This window comes from Tarenaya hassleriana, unplaced genomic scaffold (genome assembly GCF_000463585.1).
Source record: "Tarenaya hassleriana unplaced genomic scaffold, ASM46358v1 Cleome2, whole genome shotgun sequence".
NCBI lineage: Eukaryota > Viridiplantae > Streptophyta > Magnoliopsida > Brassicales > Cleomaceae > Tarenaya > Tarenaya hassleriana.
Window position 1 is genome coordinate 6,554,890 of NW_010965372.1, and position 18,155 is coordinate 6,573,044.

The 18,155-nt window shown below is 38.2% G+C and overlaps 3 protein-coding genes and 1 pseudogene across 8 annotated transcripts in view; 1 reads left to right on the forward strand and 3 right to left on the reverse strand.

Annotated features, from left to right (window-relative positions):
- Positions 1-4,931, forward strand: part of LOC104813326 — a 7,223-nt pseudogene extending 2,292 nt beyond the window's left edge.
- A 96-nt stretch (positions 4,932-5,027) lies between these two features.
- On the reverse strand, positions 5,028-7,157 carry LOC104812702 (uncharacterized protein At4g15970-like). Its single transcript, XM_010539988.1, has 3 exons — positions 6,828-7,157; positions 5,991-6,353; positions 5,028-5,646 (listed from the first exon to the last, which is right to left on the reverse strand). The coding sequence occupies exons 1-3, from the start codon at positions 7,044-7,046 to the stop codon at positions 5,161-5,163; spliced, it is 1,068 nt and encodes a 355-aa protein (XP_010538290.1). The 5' UTR covers positions 7,047-7,157; the 3' UTR covers positions 5,028-5,160.
- Positions 7,158-8,289: 1,132 nt separating this feature from the next.
- On the reverse strand, positions 8,290-15,369 carry LOC104812703 (potassium transporter 11). Of its 6 annotated transcripts, none has more exons than XM_010539991.2 (11): positions 15,310-15,369; positions 12,729-13,318; positions 12,250-12,613; positions 11,675-11,900; positions 11,333-11,578; positions 11,149-11,199; positions 10,759-11,019; positions 10,482-10,649; positions 10,139-10,393; positions 9,121-9,643; positions 8,290-8,988 (listed from the first exon to the last, which is right to left on the reverse strand). In XM_010539991.2, the coding sequence occupies exons 3-11, from the start codon at positions 12,394-12,396 to the stop codon at positions 8,481-8,483; spliced, it is 2,385 nt and encodes a 794-aa protein (XP_010538293.1). In that variant the 5' UTR covers positions 12,397-12,613; positions 12,729-13,318; positions 15,310-15,369; the 3' UTR covers positions 8,290-8,480. The 6 variants fall into 6 exon arrangements, with proteins under 6 accessions (XP_010538293.1, XP_010538297.1, XP_010538294.1 ...); XM_010539995.2 differs by lacking the exon at positions 15,310-15,369 and having other exon boundaries at positions 12,978-13,058; positions 13,181-13,379; XM_010539992.2 differs by lacking the exon at positions 15,310-15,369 and having other exon boundaries at positions 12,729-13,058; positions 13,181-13,379.
- A 2,158-nt stretch (positions 15,370-17,527) lies between these two features.
- LOC104812705 overlaps positions 17,528-18,155 on the reverse strand; it is a 1,935-nt gene continuing 1,307 nt past the window's right edge. The window contains exon 2 of the mRNA XM_010540000.2: positions 17,528-18,139. Within this exon, the coding sequence (XP_010538302.1) occupies positions 17,776-18,139 (364 nt within the window). The 3' untranslated portion in view covers positions 17,528-17,775. The remainder of the gene's footprint in view (positions 18,140-18,155) is intronic.

The following is an 18,155-nucleotide window of genomic DNA, read 5'->3' on the forward strand; positions in this document are numbered from 1 at the left end:
GTTCAGCAAGTACACCTTGGTGGAGTTGTTAACCACCCAGTTTGCACATCAGCTCCAATTGCAAGTTCAGAATACCAACCTCTGTCTGGTTATAGTCCTCATGCTATGAATCCTGTTATGCCATTTGAAAGGCCTGCACCTCTCCATCAACATCAGACCCAGCAGGCTGTTTTACGTGAGGAACAAATGATTCATGCACAAGATCCAGACCCTTTGCTTAAAGAGGTCCAATTGAAAAGAGATGGCTCATTTCATAAAGTAGATGAACCTGCTATTGTGTCTGCTGCTATGGAGAATAATATTTCCGCAACGGAGCCGAAGATGAAGAGAGAATTTTCAAATCCGAGGGTTAGTGAGTATGGTATTTCTTCAGTGTCTAGAGATTATACTGCCCCTGATAATGTCTCCAAGGAAGAAACTCTGATTGTCACACAAGTAGCCAATTCAACACCAGATATGAATTCCTACATTTTGCCAGAAAAAAGTTTTAGAAAATCCCAGGACCTTGTTCAGAACCCAGGTGCTTCTGAAACAGCAATTGATGGCAAGAAAGCAAATCAGGAAGATCAATCTACCCTGCCCGGAGGATTCTCAGCATCTGGATATGTAATTTCAGGTGGCGATTCATCTAATTTAAACAACTGTGACCAGCCTGTGATTCATCAAAGGGTTTTTCATTCTGAGTGCATTCTGCAAGAGCAGGCAGAAACCAATCGTTTGTCTAAATCTAATGATTCCCTCGGTTCTCAGTTTCTGATGGCCCAAACAAGTACTGATCCTTTCCAGCCTATCAGCGAATCAACTGAAAAGTTTCACGATGCAAGTATGGGTTCTCAGAATGTGCATTCTATTCCGCCAGTCAAAGTATCTTCTAAAAGCACCTGGACAGCGGAAGATAAGACATCACACTTTGAAAAGAGTGAAGAATCTAGTAGCAAGATCGACCAGATAAACTCGTCCATTTCTAAGGATGGTCCCGAATCAATTGGACAGATACCTGAACAGCAACATTTACGTCATCCCATGAATGATCTAGGAACAATGCGGAGCAAGGAAAATTTTGAAGACCGGTCCATGAATCAAAATGAGGCAGCTTTCTTGAATCAGCTAACAAGAGCTGAAAGCACCTATGTTGACCAGTCCCATGTTACTGCTCCAAAGCAGCCAGAATTCGGATGGAATAATAACATGGCTGAAAATAACTGGGATTCTGTGACTCGGGAACAAGTAAGCTCCTCAGAGACTTCAGCCAATGCCACTCCACGAGGACAACTTGCTACTGGCCCTGGCAGTCCAGAGCAGGGGGACATAGTTGTTGATATAAACGATAGGTTTCCCCGTGATTTTCTTGCTGATATATTCTCGAAAGCAAAAGAAGATGCTCTGAACTTTTCTGGATTAGGTCCATTGCATGGCGATGGAGCTGGCATGAGTTTAAATGTTCAAAATTACGAACCTAAGAATTGGTCATATTTTCGAAAAGATGAGTTTGTTAGGAAGGATCTGTCCCTTATGGATCAGGACCATCCAGGATTTCCGACCACCATGACAAACACCGGTGGAGCTCCTATCGATTACAGCTTCCCACCACTGCAGTGAAGTCAGAGAAAGTTGCTTTGAGTCATATAAATCCACAAATCCATTACGACGGAAATATCCAACCGGAGGTTTCTACTGTAGCTGGTTCCAACCCAATAGACACACAACAAGATTATGGTCAGTCACAGCTCAAGGGTGATGAAAGCATAGGTGCAACTGTGGTAAGCTCGCTGTTTTTTATCTTGAACATGAGAATCTTTAAATTTTCATACTTTCCGAAAGAAAAAAAGGATCTCTGTAATATTTTCTGCATAGCTGTATTCATTAGTTTTGCTTGACTCTGTTGTGGGGAATTGAAATATGCAGAATATTGATGTACCTCTCATTGACCTAATGGCTGGAGAATTCGACATCAGGTCTTTGCAGGTATATTTTCCATTGACGTTAGAAAGCGTATATGGTTGAATATAAAAAAAGTTAACTGGGAAACATCTCGATAAGGGCATGTTAGATTTATACCCAGTGGCATTGATTCGTCAGTTTTCTCTTACACGGAGGTCTTTGGGAGATCACCCTCTTATGTACCTCGAAGGTTTTTTTTTCATTTCTGTCAAAACATCAATTACAATATCCAAGCACATCATCTTCACTGTCTCTTCCATTTTGGATGTCACATTGTGGTGTCTGTGGGTTCATGGTCCAACTCTGAACTGGAACAGTCACAGTTCTAAAATCTCTTGTAACTCTATATCGTGTGTTTTTTTTTTCCGGTGGATGGGGGAGCAACTCCCCACTAAAAATCAGAATGAGTGGAAACGAAGAATTCATTCGGCCGATCCCAAATAAACTTGGGATTAAGGCGATGTTGATGTTGGATGGTGAGCAATGAAATGATTGTTGTCATTGCAGATCATAAAAAATGAGGATTTGGAAGAACTGAAAGAATTAGGGTCTGGTACATTTGGAACCGTTTATCATGGAAAATGGAGGGGTACAGATGTTGCGATAAAGCGGATAAAGAAGAGCTGTTTTATCGGTCGATCATCTGAGCAAGAGAGATTGGTGAGCTTTCTTTCCCGATCGCAAGAACCTTATTCATAAAAAGACGCTTCTCACTCCTCACAGAAGCATTGTTGTTTTCATCATAATGGCTTTTTGCTCATAGAATATATTTCTCTTTTTGCTTTTCTAGCCCGAATCTATCGTCTAGAATGCAGAGCCAAAATTTCTTCTTTACCGTTTTTCATGCAAAGGTTTACATTATCCTTTCTATGGCCAATGACATTTGTTTCGAGTTTCCGGTCTTCCATTTTCGCCACTATTGATTCAAATATTTCAGACCTCGGAGTTCTGGCATGAAGCTGAAATTCTCTCCAAGCTCCACCATCCGAACGTCGTGGCATTTTACGGCGTGGTTCAAGATGGGCCAGGGGGAACTTTAGCTACAGTGACAGAGTTCATGGTGAATGGCTCACTTAGACATGTTATACGTTTCATTTCTTCCAAATATCTTCATTTTCCTGAAACTTATGTACCATTTTTTTACAATTGTGTTGAAATACAGACAACTTGATCGGCGTAAGCGCCTTATCATTGCAATGGACGCGGCTTTTGGAATGGAATATTTGCACTCGAAGAATATAGTTCATTTTGATTTGAAGTGTGACAACTTGCTCGTCAACTTGAAAGATCCTGCACGTCCAATATGCAAGGTAAATATAAAATATCACACGAACGAACAACAAAATAAAAACAGAAAATTTCAAAGTTGTGTGTTATAATGACTGTGAAACAACAAGGAAATGGTTCATCTGTGTAGGTCGGTGATTTCGGATTGTCAGAAGATAAAAAGAAACACTTTGGTCACTGGCGGTGTGAGGGGAACCCTTCCTTGGATGGCACCAGAGCTACTCAGTGGTAGCAGCAGTAAAGTATCTGAAAAGGTACACATATAGAATGTATGTGTATATATATATATATATATGCATACATATATACATACACACAAAAATAGACATATAGACAAACATACGTGCTTCTACACAACATAATGCTGCTCCCACACATACTGTGAGGTGTATTGTCTTGAAACTTGCAAATATAATACACAGGGTATACTCTCTTTATGTGTTTGGTCAAATATCGGAAAAAGCTTGCGTCCAAGGTTCATGGCTGCCTGATCGAACGGCCCTATTTGATCATTTTCTTCTTCTTCTTTTTTTTCATTAATCGCCCTCTGGATGACGTTTTGAGTAACGTTTCGCCATGGATAATATACTTACATTTGTAAACAGGTTGATGTGTTCTCTTTCGGTATTGTCTTGTGGGAGATTCTTACTAGTGAGGAGCCCTATGCAAACATGCATTATGGGGCAATTATAGGTATGTACTTGTCATTTCTCTATCCTTCTCTGGTTTCTTTTCCGACCACATAAAACATAGATATTACGCGAAAGTATCACGAATCAAGCAATTAGCTTGTGTTGCATTCAAGAAAAACCCGTTTCGGGATTCTTTGTTTCCCCTTCTTGCTGCCATTGTTCTTTGCACAAACCGACCTAGTTCGTAGCCCAATGACGGATCTTGCTTTGCCAAATGAATAAGCAGGGGGTATAGTGAACAACACGCTGAGACCAACCGTGCCAAGCTACTGTGACTCGGAATGGAGGTTTCTAATGGAGCAATGTTGGGCTCCCGACCCTGTGGCTCGCCCTTCCTTCACCGAGATAGCCCGACGCCTCCGTGTCATGTCCACATCAGCAACCCCGACGGCTCAACCACATCCGACCCACCAAGCCCACAAATAAGCGATGATCCCGGTACGCATTTCCCCACGAGTATATACATTACTATTCTTGCATTTTTTGTGTAAAGATATGGTTTGTGTATTGCATTATTGAATGCGAAGAAAGACGGTTTTCTTCACGTTTAGATGTTCAGTTCAAGATTTTGAGAGTATGTGTGGTTCTTTTGTACAAGAACAAGAACATGACAAATTTTCTGTTAAGTAATATATATAAGTTGGATGGATAAAATGGGGACAAGCAATGGGGTTCTTTGCGATCGTAAGGTTCTTTTACGGTTAAAAGAGAAATTCTACCGTACCTCTATAAGATCCGCATTTATGTATGGTAGCAAATGTTGGGCAGCGAAAGGACAACATATGTCTAAAATGAGTGTGGCCAAGATGAGAAGGTTGAGATGGATGTGTGGACACACAAAGATTGACAGAATTAGGAATGAGACTATTAGAGAGAAAATAAGTGTAATAGGTATAGAAGAGAAGTTAAGAGTGTGACGTTTAAAATGGTTTGGACATGTACAATGTAGGTCGATGGATGCGCCGATTAGAAAAGTGGAGAGTATAGGAATGAGGGTGAAGAGAAAGGAAAAGGGTAGACCTAGGCTTACTTGAGAACGTGTAATTAGGAACGATTTGTAATTGTTACAAATTCTGAAAGAACTAACCTAAAACCGAAATGAGTGGAAACGAAGAATCCATGCGGTCAACCTTAAATAAACTTAGGACTAAGGCGATGTTGATGTTGATGTTGATGTAATATATATAAATATAGCCTTATTACCACTGAAGGTATATATGAAATGATTTTAACTTTTTGTTCATTTCTTCATACTTCTTCGGCAATTCTCCGGCGATCGCCACCTCATTTCCCGGCGATGCCCCGACAGGTAAACCCTCCAATCCTCGAGCACTTGTCTTAAATCCTTGACCTTGTTCGCTTGCCCGATACAACAATTGGCATGCATTGTGCAGACTCTGTTCATGTCTCGGCTCGGTTGACAGAACCCTCCGAAGTAAACCGTGTCGAGAAACCTCATCTTGATCCCGATTTTCTCGATGTAGGGACCGAGTTTGATCTTGTTGAAGACGTCCTGATCGTGTTTGCCCGGAAACATCTGCCTCGACGAGTACCAGAACTTGTAGAACTCGATAGTTCGGTTGTTCGCCCTGACAAACGTGAATCCTCCGTTCACGGCGTTTCTGACGCTGTTGGAATCGCCGTTAAAGAAATCGCTAGCGATCTGGAAATCTGCGTTTGCGTCTAGACGAGTGAATGGATCTCTTAGCCACACGATATCCGCGTCCTGCAACGATCAAAAATGTTAAAATCTAACAATGTATTCATTCGAGTTTTGATGGGTTATGTTTTTAAAAACAATCGTCTAGAAAAATATAAAGTATCAAAACATATCATATAAAAACATAAATTTTGAATTTTCTACCAACGTATTATAACTTTGTAAATATTGTCATAAAATCACCTTGGATCCGAGATAATTTATAAATGTTATGTATGTTTATTATAATGTATGCAGATTTTATGTATTTTGGTAAAAATTTTAAAGTTTGTATATATAAATATTGCAAATCTTCATACCAAAAAAAATATTGCAAATCTTTGTTGCTTTTTAATTATTTATGTAGATACCGTGAAGAGGAAGTTATATCCGAGCTGAAGAACGGAGGCCAAGAAATCGATCCTCCTCCACATCATCCGGAGATAATCCTGAGACATGAACAGTTTCTCGCCGGAAAAATCGGTTCCGGTGGTTCTGAGGAAGTAGCAGCGGCGGCGATCGTGGACCTCCGAGCACCGTGAAAACGCCGTCGCGTCGAGACAGACGACCACGACGTGGCGGAGAAGGTGATGGGTGCCTTGCCCCACACGGAAGCTCTCGAGAAATAGGTCGAACATCGAATTGGGCTCGGCCCAAGCCTTGTTTAACGTCGTTATTATCACCGTCTTGTTTTCCGTCGACGCATCACGGAGAATTCTCTCCAGTTCTCTACCCTACCATAAAAAAATAAAAAAATAAAATCATTTATTGATTAAACAAATTTATTAATTATAATAAAATTAATTTTAGATTTCTGTTTAATCTAGTCGCATTTTCTCAATCCGAACTAAGACCGAAACTTGATAAAACATCAGCAAATTCCATCAAAAAACATTTTCAAACCTGTATTTTGTTTCGATTTGGTTCGGTTTTATTTCGATAGAAACCGAATTTCAAAACCCACAATTAAAAAAATATAGAAGATTGATTATTTCACTTGTAAATAATTATAGACTAGAGGTTAGATTATAATTGTTAGATAAGCTCAAAAAACCGAAATGGAAAATAAAAAGAAAATCTCCAAATATTTAATGCTTGCGGAAAAAAAAATAAGAAAAAGAAAAATTTCAAGAAAATATGCTTCGATTTGCAAATAAATTTGTATCCTTTTACATTGAAATGTTCTAATCCACGTGTACGGAACTCACTTCATGGGTATCCGGCGGTCCAATCGCGGAGAAGTTTAAAACCTGCAGCGACTGGAAAGGAAGCGAGGAATGGTAAGAAGACATCAGGCACAGCACGGCGGCGGCGGCCAGGAGAATCGCGATTCTGGCCATGTCCCTCCTCCCAGCTGCTGCCAAAGGCAGTTGCAGCGTTTGCGATTGCTGCTTCTGCGTCTGCGTCTGCAGCTCGTGATCGTCCATGACGCTGCGTCCGCGGATCACGGCCGATGCGAATTGCTGCCTGAGACTGTTATGTTTCTCCCCTTGTTGTCAACCTTCAATGTTTTTTTCTTTCAATATATATTGGCACGTTCCAACATAAAATAATATATATATATATATATATATATATATATATCGATCTCGTCAGTTTATATATATATATATATGCATACATATATACCTGTTCCAGTTCCACCACAGTTAAATCATTTTTTTCCTGAAAATGGTATATGGTAGATATATATATATATATATATATATATGCATGTATCGATGCATGAATGTTTGCGCGTTTGCATTTCTGTATTCTGATAAACGTCGTAATGTGTATGGGAAATATTTAATTTATTGTTGGCATTATATTATAAGTGAAAGTGGATTTTGATTATTCCTGATATTACATACTGGATATACTATAACAAGAATGTTGATTGGATTTCATAGCAAATACATGAATTTTTTTTTCTATATCTTTCACGCATAATAATAATTGTAACAATATAATAATTGCAAATATTTTTATAGAAAATCTGAGCTACCACTTAGACTAAAATATAGAGATAAGTATAAATAACATTTTATATATTATTACGTAATTAATGTCCAATCCTTTTTTGTCCATCGGCAATTTCCATGTCTAACAAAACTGAAATATTAGAAAAGGTAAATATAAGTTTATTATCTAATTGGAAAAAGCATTTTGTACAAATTCGGAAGTAACGGAAACTCCAACCTTTGACCCAAAAAAAAAAAGTTTCTTATCTAAATTTTTAGTGTATATATTGCGACACGGAGGCATAACCCACTTAAAATATTTTGACTTTTAATGGAATTATATAATTCCCAATTTTGTTATGTTTTTTCTTCGGTAATGAATTTTGTTATGTTACATTTTCCTTTAAAAAAAAATTGTTATGTTATTTCTTAATTACTTCTATGACTTTGCACGTCAAGCTATTTATCCTAATCCATGAATTTTCCGATTACATAACTCGTCATTATGTATACTTACAATCATCACTATCTATATATATAAACTATAATTGTATATTAACTCAACGGCATACGTAATCAAGTCATTCGCTGATTCAGATACAGCGGCGCTTCCGTCTTACGTTAGAGCACTCATTGTGTGCACACGCGCGTTAAAGCGCGTTACTTCCACGGATCCGCGATGGGCTTATGATGGGCCCATCTGGGCCCGTAATAATGTTCAGCCCAATATCCAAATCGTTCTCCAAAATTTCCCATTTCCACTGCAAATAGTACCACATCGAGTAATTTAAATTACATACAGTGTCTAACACAACACAACATACACATAATATATATATATATATACACACACACACGCATACAGATACAGATACACATACACACGTGTGTGTGTATATAGGAGGATTACGTAAAAAATCAAACATAGAAAACCTGACCGACGTTCAAGAGGCTTTCCTGAGGAACATTGAAGATAACACTGTGTTCCCTACAAATCTTCCTCAGAAAAGCGTAAACGTAATCAATGGCGATCTTCTTGTAGAACCTCGACTCTCTCCTCGCTCGGACCACCGTATTCCCCATTATATGAACCACTCCCGCGTCCCTGCACCCGTTCAGGAACTCCAGCTCGTCCTCCTCCCCTCCTCCGCTCGACCCCGTCACCGTGTGGCTCGCCCTCTTTCCAGCCGTCGGCATTATCGAATCCATCGAGTCGAACGTGTCCATCGTTGTCAAGTTCCCGCTCTCGTTCCCGTTCCCGTTCCCATCCCCTTCTTTCGATCTCTGCGCCGCCCCGTAGAGGCTATACTCGTCGGAGTCCGAGCAGCCCTCCATCATGGACTCGAGCCTTACGTACAAGAAGAGGCTCTCGAAGAGGCGTTTCTCGAAGTCGTCGTCTTTCTTGTGCAAGTCCTTGTACCCGTACCTGCGACAAGACATATCACGCGATGAATCAACGAGGTGGAAATGGATCGGATATTCGAGCCATTCGTTTTTATTTTTCCAAGCTAATCAAAGATTCCGACAGTAATGTGCGTCGTGTTTCAGACAGTAGTACCTGGCGACGCAGCGGAACATGTGGAAGGATTTCGGGCCAATTCGTTTAACGAGAAACCGTTCTTCCTCGGGGACGGTGTAAACGGGAAGGTACTTGACGCAGACAAAGATCACGACGGAGTGAATCGCCGGTAAATTCGTGACGAAATGAGAGAAGATGTGCGGGACGCCACTGGCCAGCTCGGTGTAGACGAGGCCGATCCCGGGGACTCGAACGAGCCCGAGGCTAGGGCCGAGGCCGAGAATCCAAGCCATGGAAACTCTACTGTGCATCTCGAACTCGTACCTCTTGACGGTTCCGAAGTGCCAGACGTACATGATGACGAGGAAAGCGGCAGCGATGACAAGAGGAACCCAACCGCCCTGGTCGACCTTGAAGAGCATGGCGGAGAAGTAGGTGCATTCCACGACGAGGGATAGGACGGTGAATAGTAGCACCAGAATCCAGTGGCAACGCCACACCAGTATCATTATCAGCGTCATCAGCAGCGTCGTTACCAGCATCACTGTCACAACCGCCGTCCCTGCAAAGAATCGAAGAGTAAGCACGATGATTGATGAATCAGGTGGACATGGATCGCATACTAAAGATTTTTGGATTAACTGAACCCGAACATCTCGGGATAGTACAGATCTCGGATCCTTTTTGGTTGAATACCTGAAAATCGGGTACAGAACCCGAGCTTAAATACGACATTTTGAATTTTTTTCAAAATAAATATCATATATCGGAGGGGTACTCGAAATTTTAGTAGGTTTATATGTAATGTATCTAAAATCTAGGGAAAATTTCTCATTTTTCTGTTCATTCCGAGTACTCAACGGGAATACCCGATCTCGGACTCGATTATCTAAACTCGAACCCCAACTCGAATCCCAATTTTTGGGTTTTCTTCACACTATAACTTGATCTCATCTTATATAGTCTCGGATACTCGGAAAACGGGATTTTTTCCGAGCCCTAAATGGATGAATGATGATGTGGGTAGAGGTGGAAAGTGTGATGGGTGAAAATTTACCGTATGCGTTTCCGATCTGGCTCTGGTTCTTGAATCCAGCTGTGACGGCGATGCAGAGGATCATCAGGATCCAGTTGATGTCGGGAACGTATATCTGTCCGAGGAATTTTCGGGAAGTATGCACGACTTTAACCCTCGGAAAACACCCGTGAGCCAGCGCTTGCTTGATTATGGAGAACGTAGCCGATATCGTGGCTTGGCTCGCAACGATCGCAGCAGCGGTTGCAATGATGAACATCGGCCAGTATACACTTCCTGCAGGAATTCGAAAAACTTCAAAAGAACGGCGACGATATCTTCGACCACAAAGCTGAAAAAACGAGAAAGAAGGAGATCAAGAAACCTGGAATAGAACGGTAGAACGCATCATTAACGTGGTGGGGATTCTTCCGAAGATAGGCAGCTTGTCCACTATATGCCAGAAGAAGGCAAGGAAAGACGATTATGGTAAACGCAATTTGCACGGCCGAGACCGGGAAATGCGAAAGATCGGCGAAGAGGGCCTCGATCCCTGCATTTCCACAAGCAAAAAACAACGGAAACGTTTGAAAAGAGAATCGAAATGAACATTTCTAAGTAAAGAAAATAGCTAGAACCCGAGAAAATCCTCGTTCTTTTACCCGTTATAGAAAGCATAATGCCTCCGAGTGATGTCCAGCGATCCTGGCCTCCTCTTTTAAAGTATCGATATATATAAACCGGGGAAAAAGCTTTCAATACGCTGATATCGTGTTTCCAGATATTGTATATACCGATACTCGCGATAAATAAAAACCAGAGAAGAACGATGGGAGCGAAAAGCCAGCCGACCCTATCGGTTCCGTAATGCTGTACGCTAAACAAGCTTACTAATATCACAACCGCGACAAGAACAACGATACCTGTAATAATCACGAGGCAAAGTGTATCATTAGAGACGTTCCTATTTCAACCCCCGTATTTCTTATTGATCACATTAATGCCCGTTTACGTTAGAATGATAACATTATTAGAAATAAGAACGGTAATACCGTTGTTTATTTGTGGAAGGTTTACCCTTAGCCCTCCAGCTGCTGAAAGAACTGCAAAAAAAGGGGTATGATTGATTAGAATCTTTTAATTTAAGCACGGATTAACGTTACGTTAAGTTCGATGGCGCGATATATAACTACCGTAAAACATATATTTGTGGGTTAAAGTGTATGAATTCCGTACCAGAAATGGCGGGAGTAAGGATTCCGTCACCGATCACCATGCAAGTGCCAACAAGAACGAGAAGGAGGAGCACGTTTTTCCTAATCGTGCGGTTCTCCAGCCATCTCTTTGTTTTCGCGGCGAAAGAATGCTCGTGAAAAGTGGAACGGCTGTAAGTTGTGAGCTCTTCGTCCGTCCGATGTTGGTTCGGGATAGTTTTCACCTTTGCATGTCTACAGAGTAACGAATACAGAGCGAATGTTCCACCTGTGACCGAAAAGAGATCATTCACAAACAATACGTCAGAAAAAAAAAACTATAACGAAACCAAAAAACCCTGGAAAACGAATGATAAGGTTATACCTTGTCCGTTGTCATTAGCTTTGCAAACAACGAAAACGTATTTGAGAAGAGGGATGAGTGTGAGGGAATATATGATCAGAGAGAGAGCTCCGAGGATATCCTCGGGATCTTTGATTCCCCGAGGGAATGTATTGTAGAAAACGTACAGAGGAGAAGTTCCCAAGTCGCCGTAAACAACCCCCAGGCTCTGAAACGCAAGCTTCAGAAGCAGAACCGCCGAGAATTCCTGCACGGGCCGAAATTCCGTCATTCACGCCTAAATACCGATCCAATGAAAAGAATGCCGTAAAACTAAATCGCCCTTTCTATCTTTTCCTTCGATCAAACACCATGCATCAGGCAAAAATCCGATCTTTAACTGTTTAGCAACGAGGCAACAACTGGAAAGTTTCAAACTCAGATGACAGAATCCGTAAGATGAGTATATATATCAGCATTCAGTGGAGTGAGGCAGCTGAATTTCGATACAAAAACGGCAATTCAAAATCCTACAAGCTTAAAATCTCGATTCAAGTTCATCTAAACACCAAAATCAAGATCGAATCGAAACGAGAATCCGGCATTTGTTGGAATACCTTTTCCCTGTACATGTTCTTGAGCCTTCCTGCTTCTTCATCCATAGGCTGATCAAGCTTCTGCTCCAGCTCCCACATGCTTCCTCTATTCTCATCACTCCCTTCATCAATCTCACACCCCACTGATACTTCTACTCTTGCTGCCATTTCTACAGAAACCCTAACTTTTGATTCTGACGCAACCCTTTTGCTATAAACCCAGAACCCCAAAATCTCTACCCAGATCTTCACTTCACAGCAAAATAAAAAACCTGATTTTCCCTCAATTTCCTTGAGATTAGGGTTTCTCACTTCAAACCCATCATAATTTAACGCGGCTACTACGCTATAGATCTCACGTTCTCCACCACCTAACTGAGAGAATCTGCAAATGTCGCATGGGCAGCAAAAAATGGAAAATTCAGAAAAGAAATAAACAAAGGAATCTCGTAAAGAGCTAAGTATACCAAATTTGGTAAATCTCTACTTCTGTACTATACCCCGATTGAGCAAGAAATCGATACCCACAGAATCCCGGTTTCCATAAACAGCCAAAGAAGAAATTTGGGAAAAACAAAGAGTCGGTTCCACGTTTCTTAAATATGCAAAAATCAAGTTCCGGGGCGGCTTTGAAAGAGCTCCACGTTTCTTAAACATGCAAGACCAAGCTCCCGCGGGAAAAAGGAAAGAACAGAGCACGAAGAGAAACACCAGAAACCCGGGCTTGTGTCTATGGAGGATAAACGAACCCAGATTCCGGAACGGCTGAAAATTTTCCCCTTTGAATGGATATCGTCTTTCGCGTTTTGGGGCATTTCCTTTGGTGGGTCCTGCTCAGTTCAGGACCATTGAATCAAAACAACACAAAACCCAGTAAAAATCTTGAATTTCCAAGCAGCTGAAATGGCGAAACGGATTTGAAGAGTTATCGGGAAGGAGAGAGAAAAAGGACCAATCTTTTGTTTCGTCTATTCAGATTTTCTAAAAATATCGTGTCTTTCTCTGACAGCTTAGAGATATAGAAGAAACAGAGAGCTCCTGATTCGAAGGGCAACAAGGCAACTTTCCCTCTCCCAAAGGCTGCTGGCTGCTGCAGAGAGAGAGAGAGAGAGAGAGAGAGAGAGAGAGATCACATGAGATTCTGGACAGGGACGAACGTGGAGTGACTAAATTATTGGGCATAAAATCCATAGTCATACAACATGTTTCGGAATTATCGAAATTATATTCGAATTTTTTTAAAAGTAAATAACAGTTCTTTTTCACTAAGCTGTCAAAAAATTTTCGATTTTACATGAAGCACCATGGGCGTTCCGGTTTTGGGACGGAAATATATCAATTTGTTTTTTTCGGTTTTTATAAAAATAAGTATCAATCAGTTTTTATATTATTTTCGATTCGGTTGGGTTTCGATTTTTATTTAAAAAAAAGCTAGATTTAAAAAAAATTAGTTTTTGGGATTTTTTAAAATTCGGTTCGGGTCGCTTTCAAAAAATTCAGTTTTCTAAAAATAATATCGTTCAAGAAGAACGGTTCAGTTCTGAAAAATCGAAGAACCGAACCGAAACGCCCACAATAAATTCTATTCTTATTTGTAATATGAGCTTAGAAAAAAATACTTATTTGTATATCAAATTTTGAAAAGAAAATATATATATTAAATTTCTTCGAACTAAATGATGATGTTTTTGTGATAATATGCATTGATACATATTATCAAATTTTAAGATTTTTTTTTTCATTAGAGTATTCAAATGAAGATTTATTATCAAATCTCAAATATCAATATTTTTTTAATGAACCATTTTTTTGTTGGCAGTAACTCAATTTATTTTAAAATACAAATCAATGTATAAATAAAAATTTGAATATAATATATTTGTCGTTACTCTATGGGTAGAATGGTTTCAATTTTTTTATTTCCATGAATTAAAATGCAGCTTCTTTCCCTTTAATTGTGTTTAGTAGACAAACCAGTGAAATTGTAAAATTATTTTATGCACGGTTTTAGAATTTCATCAAAAATCGTTTAGAACATTTGTCACATAAATTATAAAATGGTTAATTAACGAGGAAATATCATATGTGATATAAGAGAATGTTTTTCTATCATTGATGATTTGTAAAATACATATTGATATATAGCAAAATACAATAAAATATTTTAAATATCATATCTAGGGTAAATTATAACCATATTAATGAGAATATTTTTCAATATGCTGTACCTCCCAAAGATTATGTATTTTCATTTTTTATAATTACACAATTAATTTCAATGTTCTGTTTCTCACCCACCACGTGCTCTTTTCCTTTATTGAACCGCATTGAGAATAATAAATGATTTTTTAGCAATTACCCATTATACAAAATACTTATAATTTTTTTTTTTTTTATAACCGGGTAATCCCAGGTCCAAAGGGCCCAGACTAATCCCGACCCACACGCACTAGTTGTGTCGATATGGTATTATTTTCAATTTAATAAACTATATATGAATAAGCTCGGCTACTAATTTAATAGAATTTACTCTTCTTTTAAAAAATAAAAAAAAATGGTTATCACCCTAAGTTTCTCCACCGTGTAATATTTGTATTATTGTGTATATTAAAAAGGTTTGGCTTTGCCGCATATGACGGTCCATTTTAGGTAACATCTCGTGATCTCGCACTTACCCTTTCGGGCAAATAATGGCAACATGTTTATTAATAGTTACTTACATAATTCTAAGTGCGATATTGCTTATTGAAATTGAAATGCATGTTACATGTTAACATGTTTCGCAGTTAAATCTAACAAGAAAATAAACTTACTGTACAACTTTAAAATTTAATACTAACTGTTCGTTTTATATATGTAGTATTTATGAAAAAATGATATAATTTATGATGCGGTTGAAAAGTTTATGGTATGATATAGTTATATATATAACATATAATAAAAATTTTAAAATGCCAATATAAGATTGGAAAACTAGTAGAAATAATATGGGAAAAAAATAAAAATCGAGATAGTTCATCTCCAAAATTCATTGACAAAGGAATTGCAAAGAGACAAAGAAAGTTGAGCTGTATATCTTACAGAGATTGGATTGGACCACGACCGTACTCACCCTCCCATCTAGACCTTGTCCTTGTGGGCCGTTTTCTATATGACAAATTTTAAAAAATGGACCCCCTTTTTATATGAATTTACACAAAAAAATTTAAATTATATTAAACATAATTTGATTGTTACACCCTACACGTATTATTGGAATGAGTCTAATAGTGGCACGTGGCACGGGTTCATTGGAGATGTCGGGCAGCATGTCGGGCGCATATTCAGAATCCAACATTGATACGCATATATATATATATATATATATATACACGTATGTGTGTGTGCACGTGTGAGATATACATATACGTGTGATGTGATGTGTGTATCTGTATATTTATTTATTTACAAGGATAGTTAGGTCAGTCCACGATCTTCCACACGTAATTATGATTTTTTTTTTCGAAGTCCTAATCATATGATTAATAAGACAGAATCCTAACTTAAAAAGACAGAATCTTAAAGCATATATTAAAAATGTTACTCTCTCATTGAACTGGAAATTTTTAAAATGACCCATTTTGAAAGAAAAAAAAATTCCTCAGGGTTATTTCAAAATTTTCAATCAATTAATTAATCCCAACGGTTAACATTCATCTCAGATACTTTCTAATAAACACTTTATTCACATTTTTAATCCTATATATATATATATGTATATATGTGTGTGTGATATTTCATTTTGTTTTACCATTTAATGATATTTCTTAGATTTTTTTTTTGTAAAGTTATCATTGTCGAGTATCCAACAATGGAATCTTGGAATATACCTCATGATGTAAACCTAAAACGTGATTTAGGTCTTACAAGGTTGTCAATTTCTTGCCGGACAATGATATTTTCAGATGCTCACAGGTTATTTTGGAATTTATTTATAGACTTTATTAATGTATTATAAAGTTTTAATTTCAATAACTTACTTTTTAGTTACAATTTAACAACAAGTGTTTATTATTTACTGTTCTCCAACCGATTTACGAAGAAACTTACGCATACAGTAAAACAAATGTTGGTTAGCTGACTGTTCCTTAGTTAATAGGTTTTTAGCGTATTCTTTTATGTGGATTTTTTTATATAAATACTATTCACTAAATCACATATAAAGTCTTAGAAAAAAGGGTAAATTTGGGTAATTAATTATTAATCATGATGGTTTTACTTACTTTCTGTAATTACCACTTCCCAATTTTAAAACAAATTCCAATTTAGCCCTTACATAAATGGTACACCTCGTTGATACTGACTGTAATTATTAAATTAAATCAGTTTTTTTTTTCTTTTAAGATAAAATATAAAAAATTTATATCGATTATATATACATTTGCTACATGTTTAACGAGAGGGTACATCTCATTTCGCTAACAATAAGATATTCAGATAACCTTTTTAGTTTATTTCTGAATCATGCAATTTTTTTATTTAAATAATTATAGTCAGACTTTTCTCCACAATTTTATATATTATCATCTTCAAAATTCAAATGATCACATCTCTTTCCTTTTATTTCCAACATTATATTTAAAGGTCAACAAAACAAAGCTGCCTATTTTCGAGATTATTTTAGACAGAAAAATGAATTTTCTACGCAATTAAAACATGTTGCGGGGAAAAGCTTACCAGGAAGAGTTTATACATAAAATAAATAAAACCTCATAATTTCAACATCCTCACTGTATTTACAAAATTACAGAAATAGCCTTGTGAGTCGGACGACGAAACTTTTTGGGCCCATGGCCCAATCTCCCTCATGGAGATTAATTGCAATTCAAACCCCAAATTGAAATCGAAAACCTTTGAAGATTTTTTTGTTTATATATATATATATATATAAGCCGAACGTATTCAAACATTTCATATATATATTTTTATTTAATTAAAACAACTAATTTCTAAAAGAATATGAAATTAATAAAAACATGCCGTATCCACCAACAGTCTAAGGATCTGCTCGACAGAAACAGAGAGGATCCGATAATAAAAAAAATTGCCAAAACAAACCAGAAAAAAAACAATAACCTTAATCTACAAAAACCCTAAAAAGACATTAATAAGTCGTTCTTCATCGGGAACATGAATGAAATTAAGATTAAAAATTACATTTGGTGTAAATTACCAAAAAAAAATACATGACCAATTTAAAAACCAGGGTATTATGATCCTTTTTAGCAAGCCATACAAATTTCTACCAGAAACGTAGAGATAAAGAGCAACAATTAGATTTTATTATATTTTATTGCGATTGCAATTAAACCGATTGGTTTTCAAAGGACTCGATAAATGGCTTCAAATCGAGGATATGAACAAAAGGGGATAACGAGTAATCTCGGTTGCGTGCGTACACATACAGCAAAAACCAATATATACAAAAACTCCATCTCGGCATACAAAGATTATTCAAACCTTAAAACTGCTTCCAAACAGAAGGCAATACCAGGGTTTGTCATGTCATCAAGCAGCAGCATTCAGGTTCTCCATCTGAATGTTGCTCTTGAGAGGCACGTACTCTCCGAGGTATCCTCCGAGGTGGTCGTGCAAAGCCGTTTTATCGATCGATTCCCGGTGGTAACTCTTGCAGACGTAGTAGAACACGCTCTGTATCAGTAATCCCACCAGATTCACGATCACTAGAACCCCTACCAGTGACCCGCCGATCACAATTCTCGTCCAGATCCCATGGTTTTCGCCTCCGTGAACCACCACGGATCTGAAAACGCCTCCGATCAACGTGCAGAGTATCAGGTAGACGAAAACCAGAACCATCCCCATCTGGGTTCTTCCCTTGAGAAGCTCGTAACCCTTCTTCATGGCGGCGGAGCCGGAAATGGGCC

Bases quoted from the DNA above. Each gene is read 5' to 3' on its own strand.
- LOC104812702 (XM_010539988.1), bottom strand. From the start codon at position 7,046: ATGGACGATCACGAGCTGCAGACGCAGACGCAGAAGCAGCAATCGCAA. The intron at 6,354-6,827 runs GTGAGTTCCGTA...TTTTTATGGTAG, and splicing joins GACCGCCGGATACCCATGAA to GGTAGAGAACTGGAGAGAAT. The intron at 5,647-5,990 runs GTATCTACATAA...TGATCGTTGCAG, and splicing joins GATATAACTTCCTCTTCACG to GACGCGGATATCGTGTGGCT.
- LOC104812703 (XM_010539991.2), bottom strand. From the start codon at position 12,396: ATGGCAGCAAGAGTAGAAGTATCAGTGGGGTGTGAGATTGATGAAGGG. The intron at 11,200-11,332 runs GTACGGAATTCA...CTTTTTTTGCAG, and splicing joins CCTTACTCCCGCCATTTCTG to TTCTTTCAGCAGCTGGAGGG. The intron at 10,394-10,481 runs GTTTCTTGATCT...GAATTCCTGCAG, and splicing joins GTTCTACCGTTCTATTCCAG to GAAGTGTATACTGGCCGATG.